The sequence below is a fragment of the Chaetura pelagica genome, unplaced genomic scaffold (assembly GCF_000747805.2).
Source record: "Chaetura pelagica isolate M959 unplaced genomic scaffold, ChaPel_1.0 scaffold269, whole genome shotgun sequence".
In the NCBI taxonomy this organism is placed as follows: domain Eukaryota; kingdom Metazoa; phylum Chordata; class Aves; order Apodiformes; family Apodidae; genus Chaetura; species Chaetura pelagica.
Window position 1 is genome coordinate 15110 of NW_009954705.1, and position 7884 is coordinate 22993.

The window sequence follows — 7884 nt, forward strand, 5'->3', positions numbered from 1 at the left end:
CCTGCTGAAAAAAGGACCTGAACATAGTCCTTGTGTAACAATGGACAGCTTTTAGATTCAGAGGCTATAGTAAATCATCAAAGCTGTGCTGGAAGCCCTCTGATTCAGAGCACCTATTGTGGTGAGGGGTTTGGGGGAGGGAATAGTTTGCCTTTGAGATCTGCTGAACTGCTGTTTATCTCTGTAGGGTTAATAGGAAAAAATACCGTTATGGGGAGGTGTGTATCTCGTGTTTGGTTTACACATCTGAAGTGCTGACTGAAGCAGAGATGCAAAAGCCCAATGGATAAGGTGTACTCTAAGATTCTTTAGGGACATGCTTAAGCCTTTGTCCTCAAAGGGCAAGTTGTTTACTTTCTGAATTGTTTACACAAAAGTAATACTCCTTTCCACAAATAAATAGTTGATCACACTGTGGTTCAAGACTGTGACTCTTCCCTCTAGACCTGAGCAATTCCATGACTGATTCCCTTTCCTTGCAACAAAAATAAGACTGAACATATACCTCATTCAAAGCTTTTTACTGAAGATTTTTCATTTGAGTCTTCTGCTTTAATTTTGGTTTACTTTTACAAAAGAGCTTCACACCATGACTTTGTTGTGCTGCCATGACAGGACAAGGCCATTTAGGTGGATTTCCTTTCTGCCTTGGGACACTTGTTCCTGCCCTAAATGGCACTTCTAACATAATAACCACTACTTTCCAGGCTATGTCTAAATAAGCAAACATGTTCTCAGTCTTCTATCACGCAGTTTATTAATCTCTTTCTTATTCTGACGTTGCTCAAATAAAGCTCAGACTGCCTTCCCTGCATGCTTCAAAATAATCCCTGCATCTAGAAGCAGCTAGGTGGAGGTATTTAATGAACACTTTACCCTGATCTGCTGAACTCCTGACACTACAGATCACATACAGCTTTATTAATATTTATTATGTTCATTTGTTATTCACAATGTTTTCTGTAGGAAGCAATGCTTACCTCTTATCTCAGATACATACTTGAAGTAAAAAGGTGACTTACCAAGAATAAGGTTTGGTTATTAAAGATTTTGTTCATTCATGTGACTCCCTGAAGAAGAACAAATCTGTCTTTCTAACAATCTTATTTGGGATTCAGAATTAGCAGGAAAATGGAGGAATAGTTTCATCTGCTCCACACTTTACATCCTAGGAAGAGAAAAGTTAGTCCACAAAATTTAGACAAGACATGAATGAACAGTATCTTTAGGCATGTTCTAGATCTGCACACTTGTTGCATTGACAGTGAGTTCTGCACAGGCACCTGCAGGCTGAAGGATTGCAGTTGCTGGAATGTAGAGAATGGGGGTTTTCTTGACAAGACCATGTGTATAACCCAGGTCCAGACATTGCAGGAAGAAGAGTTGGATGTTATGTTTTGAAGTAGTTCTTGATCCAAAGTATCAATAACAAGTGAAAGAATAGAAGACATCAGGCTTGTGAGAGCTGTTTTGGGATGCTGGTTAAACAGCCAGTTGGGTTTTTATTTCTGTGCTTTAAAGATTTTCAGATGTTGAGCTGAAAATACTGATGTGACCAAAGGCTTGCCATAACTATTTGAGTGCTAATGAACTATATTGAGTGATGTGTATTGAGAATATACTCTTGGGTTTTTTTTCTTGTGAAGCAGTCCCACTTTTTCTTACGTGGGACTTTTGCAGGTTTCCATGTGCAATTTGTATTAAACTATTTAACAAGTATCACTTGAGCAAGCTAATATTTTATTTTTGAATGATTGGTTACCTTTCTCTGTCTCCTGAGAGAAGAAAAAGCAGAGCTGTTAAGTTCTGGTTTTTATTAACTAATTTCTGAAAAAACTGAAGGCAGATTTTCTTAATCTGAGCTTGTTCTGTAGCCGAACCAAAAGTTTAATTTATTTACCTTATAGAAGGGCACAAGGCTGGGAGCTCCAGTTTTGCCATTTACCTGCTGAGTGAAGTCAGCAGGCCAAGGTCCACGTGAACTTCTGCCTTCCCTCCTACCTTACATACACATTGTGTTTAGACTTTGACTTAAGGTTCTTAAATTTTACCATTTCCTGTGGTGGTTTTAGGCTCTGCTGTTGTATGGATATTATATAATAGACTTGCAATCTACGATATAATTGTTTACAATCACTGAAGTAAATTGTGTTAGTGCTGTTGTACCCACTTTGTCCCAGCAAGTCCAAGCGTGTTGGCAATGCTGCATACTGTTTAGATCCATGTTAGCATAAAGTATTACAAGTGTTGGTAACAAAGTGGCTGGTGTTCATAATTCCAAGGAGAACAAACTTGCAATTCTTTTGTAACTTACCTTTTAAAATATTTTTTCCTCCTTCATAAGGCTTTGGCAGCTCGACTACATCTGGGTTTAACTTCAGCAATCCTGGCATCACAGCATCAGCTGGCCTGACGTTCGGGGTGTCTAATCCTGCGTCTGCAGGCTTTGGGACAGGAGGGCAACTTCTTCAGCTGAAGAAACCTCCAGCTGGAAACAAGCGAGGGAAAAGATAGGCACCCCTTTTAGGGAAGGGGAAGTGAATCAACTTTGTTCATCTGAGAAGTCTATTTTTCTAGATTGATGCATTAATTAAATTGCATCCCAGGAGATTTATAAAAATTTTGCTACTTTTCCCTAGTCTGAAATACAAAATGAAATCATATTGAACAGCTATTTTCTTGTGAATAGAAATGCGTTTATGTATTTTTATTTTTGGCCCTGGTTTTAGAACTGTTCTATACTGCATTACTATTAAAGAATCTTGTAAAACCATCTATGATGTTAGTAGCAGAATATTTTTTGTTAATAAGCTTTATACCATATGAATATATGCATATTTGGTTTTTGTACAGATAAAATATATTCTAGTACAAATACTAGAGTTCATATCTTCTGTTCCTGGATATGGCCTTTAAATCTACTTCAGGGTGTTTCTGTGTATATGGATGTAAATATATACAGTACAGTGCACACATATGTGTGTACGTATGTGTATATATATGTATAAAATACAGATGTGCAAACCTTGCCCCATAGACAGGTCTCCTTTTCTTTGTCTGTGCTTCTCCATGTTGCCCTGTGGTTCTGTATTTTGATGTTCCTAGGAGTTTCAAATAGTGGGTCCCAGGCTCTGTCATCATTGCTTCTTGTGTTTTGTCCTTTAAGACCAGCTGAAATACAATGTTTACTATTGCATAAAGTTTGGTAAATAGCAGTTAGTTTTTAATCTAAGTTGTTGGGTTTTTTTAAATCTTTTTCTGGACCCATTTAGCAGCCAACTCAAAAGAAGAATTTGACATGGATGTTTCATAGGTAATGTTCCCATACTGTTTGGTTTTGCTTTTTCTCCCAAGCTGAACAGTAGGGCATTGCAGGGTTTTAGCTGAAAGCTTAAAGCACCACAAGGTCTGTGTGCAGGCAGAGTTGTCAGGCTGGATGAGCTTTTCTCTGCAATTGGCAGAGATAGGATATGCTACACTAAGGAAAACCCAAGTTAGCTGTTAAAACATGGAATTGATTCACTAGCTTTGCATCAGCACTACTAGCACTGACTTAAAAGCAGTTGCTTATCTGCTTTCAATACGAGGTATAGTACAATATGTTGCTGCTAAAGGATGGAGGAGGAAAATTACATAATTTGAAGGTTTGAGCAGTTGCAACAGTAGTTTATGAATCATGTATATTGTACAACATCATAGCTTGTGCTGCATCTCCAGTTTCGTGTGCACAAGAAATAGCTGGGAAGAGATCTTAAGGAGGAAATAATAGATGAATTGAGTCTTTGCAAATAAGATACAGGTTGAAATGTGAACATAGAACTTTGGAGCCTAGTTGCTTTTTATGTAGATGTTTTGTATATAACATGCATCAAGTGAATACTCACAATCATTTTCACAAAAGCACCTTTTTTTGTACAAGTTACAGTACATAAGACTTTTCTAGTACCAGGTCATTTGCTTTCTATTGTTCAAGTATTATTACCATTTTATATGTTTAGAAGTGATGAAGTGATGTCTGCATTCAGCAGCGATTGCTCTTTGACAAATGTTCAGTTTGTCACTTGATCTGATAAACTTAAGGGAAACTGAGCACAGAATTCTTCACTTTTGTACTTGTATGTTATTGCATCTCTGTGAGCAGTCTCTTATGAAGGGATATAACGTGGTTTTTTTATGTCTCAGAAAAAGAAAGCTTACGGTTTATTTTTATTTCAATCTTTTTTTAAACTTTTCTTGGGCTGCAGTCAAAGCCGTAATGTTTGTATTCCTTTGTTACTGCTTTTTTTAATAGTTAATATGTTAAACCACTGGACTCTCTTGTAATGTATTAATTTGTGAAAATAATTCTAAATGTGTACTGTTTGTCCATATGTGCAACTTACCATTGTTCAAACAATAAAACAATAATGCTGTGATCCTTGTAATACATATTTACCTATTTGAAATACAATTTCCTGTTCTCCTATGTTATAGGAGACACAAAAACATCATCACCTAATATTTAAATTGTTTTCCCTGGAATTTATATAGTGCAAAATTGTTCTTGCTGAAGTTAGGGCCTTGATCTCTGGATTGAAAGTGGGGGTGAAAGGAGATGCTGTATCATGGGTTTGTCTAGAGCCTCCTCACAGTGTTCTGTAGAAACCTGGACTGTGCTGTAAGGCAGCACAGCACTGGGCATGACTTTGTAAATCTGAAAGCAGTCTGAACCTCCCGGGTACCTGTGTTGTTTCTTTCCACATTAAGGCAACAGTTAATTTAGCCTAAGTGAAAAAGTGATTATGTAATAGAATAATCACATTCTGGAGTACAAGCTAAAGATAAAATGGGATTTGAAGTAATTCTATTCCCAGAAGATCACTTGGGTGGTTCAATTTAGATGTGATTTTCTGGGATCAGCCTTGTGTACACTGTTTTGAACTAATGACATGTAATAGAGTGCAAAAGAGTACCACGTTGAAGATGCGGCTCAGTGTTCTACAAGGCAGGTTAGGAAGCTGACCTGTACTTAAACACCATGAAATGAAATCTAGTCTGGATTATTTTTTCTGTAGAGAAAGAAAAATACATACTGGAGGAAGGTTGAAGTCATGTGTAGTATGTTTCTCTATTAGTTTGCATCTTGTACAACTGTGATGTAAACTTTTGTGCCCCCTTTCTTTTGCTAGAGGTAACTTATTTCCTTGCTGTTCTCCCTACAATGAATGTAACAGGTGATGAGATAGTGTTATGCCTTAGATTGCTTGCTTCATAAACCTCTTCCTGGTCCAGCATCTCAGAAGTTTCTTTATGCTCACAGTTGTCTCTTCCTGACAAGTTGGCTAGCTGGATACTGCTACACTTGCTTACTGCTTTCTTGGAGGTTTGGAGGGAGAAGGTTGAAATAAGGTAGAGTTGGACAAAATTTATGCATCTGCGTCACCACAGGAAATCCAAATCCAGCTATACTTGCTCCATCTACATATGTGTAACATAACTGCACTTTGAACCTCTGCAGCTATTAGAGCATCATTTTAAAAATGAAAACAAAGTTCAGGAGTTACAGGTTTAGTGGCCTTTTTTCCCCCCTCTTTGACAACAGTGATAATGTGTTTAGTAGGTAGAAGTAGATTATTGTAGCAGTTTAATTTTCTACATAATGACACTTTTTACTCATGGGAAAAACATGATAAAGTAATTCCAGAGCCAATGGACTTAAAAAAAACCAACAACAACAAAGACAAGGAATTCCTATCATGATTCCTTCCAATAGCTCTGTTGGAGAATGTTGCTTTCACCAGGTGGCTGGAGGCTGCTGGTTATATACTGCCACTACAAAGCCCTTGCAGGCACAGTTGTCACACTGTATGTCACCTTTTGTTTCCAGGTCACTTCCATTTTCTTACACTTTTAAAGGTATCAGGATTTTGCTAGACTTCAATATTTGAATGATCCTTCTGATCCACTAGACTTCTGTTATGAGGTTTGCTACTTAATGCTTTTTTACTTGGCCTCAGGAATTTAATCTTTATGGCCCATCACTGCAGTTGAAGCACCACTGTGAGGAGGTGAGTGTTATGTGTTAACTTTAGCTTTAATAACTTCCAAATAATGGGTTGCTTCTTGTTTTCTCACCTTTTAGAAGACAATTCTAACTTACTATGCAAACAGGTTATCATTATGTTTAGAAACTTCTGCAAACTTCTAGAAAAGCTTCTGGGTAGATTTTGTTTGGGTATAGATCTACCCCTACCAGGATACCTGGTCAGTAACACTTGCATGGAAAACTTAGAATTCTGTCTGCCTGTCCTAAACAGATCCCTAGCCAAGCAGGTGAGAGATACTTCTTTGTTCAGTTAATGTCTCACAAACTGATGAGATTTTCCTGTTTTGTTTTGTTTCCCTTCAATGCAGATGTCACTGTGCGGCACGTGCTCGGGCAGAGGCAGAACAGCAGCTTTCTAGAAAAAAAGTTACATAATTGCTTCCAAAATCCGACTCTGATTAGAGGCTGGTTTATACCTCCCAGGCAATAAATTCCTTGCTGACTGTATTTCATACAGCATATTGTGGTAACAGTGCTGCAGAGGTGATCCCAGTCACAAAGGCAAGCTAGGATGGTGAGGTTTTGATCAGATGCTGTGGTGTAGAAAAAAGGGAAAGAAATACAGACTTGACAAATATTCAAAATCAAGTATTTAAAATCAAACTTATTGCTATTAAACTTGACATTTTGAAAAATACCAGGTACTCTTAAGAGGAAAAAGTGGATGAGTTCTCATGGTGGGGGGGGAAATTGCGACAGGCAGCTTGAGTAGACTTTCAGTTGGGTAAAACCTTGGAGAAACAAACAACACAACGTACAGTTGGGGAGCTAAAACTAATCCATTATGAGGTACCTAAGTAGAAGCTACTCTACACTGAAAAGCATCAGAAACTTCTAATCCTGAAAACACTTGTCATTTCTTGGCTGTTTGCACCACTTTTATTTACCAACAAACGCATAAAGGAATTGAATCTTTGGGCATAAACATTTTGCTGTTGTTCTGTCCAGGATAAGGCAAAGTACAGGGGTTCTTGCTGGGAGGGAGGGAAAGTCCATTTTTCAAAAAAAGGCTTGGAATGGATTGGTCGAACTGACAGTGAGCAGTTCTGCCAGCAGTGTGGGGACTCATCTCCTCTGCTGGAGGTGGGTATTGGAGTGATGGTGTATCACACCAGCCTTCATTGCTTTGTGTAGCTGTGCTCAGTGCAGCTCCCCAGTCTGTTGCCTCCTGTACCCTTAACAGCAATGCTGAAGGCAGCTAGGGTGGTTCTAATTTAGCCCAGATTCATGTAGCATCAGGCTGGGAAAAATCAACTGACAGGACATTGGGAGGAAATTCTTCACTATGAGGATGGTGAGACACTTGAGCAGGTTGCCCAGGGAGGCTGTGGAAATGTTCAACCAGGTTGGATGGGGCTCTGAGCAGCATGATCTAGTGGGAGGTCTCCCTACCAATGCAGGGAGGTTGGATCAGAATTATTTTTAAGGTCCCTTCCAAACCAGACCATTCTGTATTTCTATGAAATGAGTCTTAGCAATGCATGTTGTATCAGTTCCAAATAGGAAGTATTTCTCTCCCCCCCCCAGAATCAAAGGATGGTTTGGGTTGGAAAGGACCTGAAAGCTCATCTAGTTCCAACCCCCTGCCATGGACACTAGACCAGGTTGCTCAAAGTCCCATCCAACCTGGCCTTGAGTGCTTCCAGGAAGGGAGCCTCCACAACTTCCCAGGGCAAGCTGTTCCAGTGTCTCGCAGAATTGTCATGGTTGGAAAGGATCTCTGAGATCACAGATTCCAACCATCAACACAAAAAAACCCAAACAAACACAATCTCACACACTCCACCAGAAAACACCCA

At 38.9% G+C, this 7884-nt stretch overlaps 1 protein-coding gene across 1 annotated transcript in view; it reads left to right on the plus strand.

Annotated features, from left to right (window-relative positions):
• Positions 1–3033, plus strand: part of LOC104395879 (nucleoporin p58/p45-like) — a 15731-nt gene extending 12698 nt beyond the window's left edge. The window contains exon 4 of the mRNA XM_010005626.1: positions 2345–3033. Within this exon, the coding sequence (XP_010003928.1) occupies positions 2345–2514 (170 nt within the window). The 3' untranslated portion in view covers positions 2515–3033. The remainder of the gene's footprint in view (positions 1–2344) is intronic.
• Positions 3034–7884: the final 4851 nt, after the last annotated feature.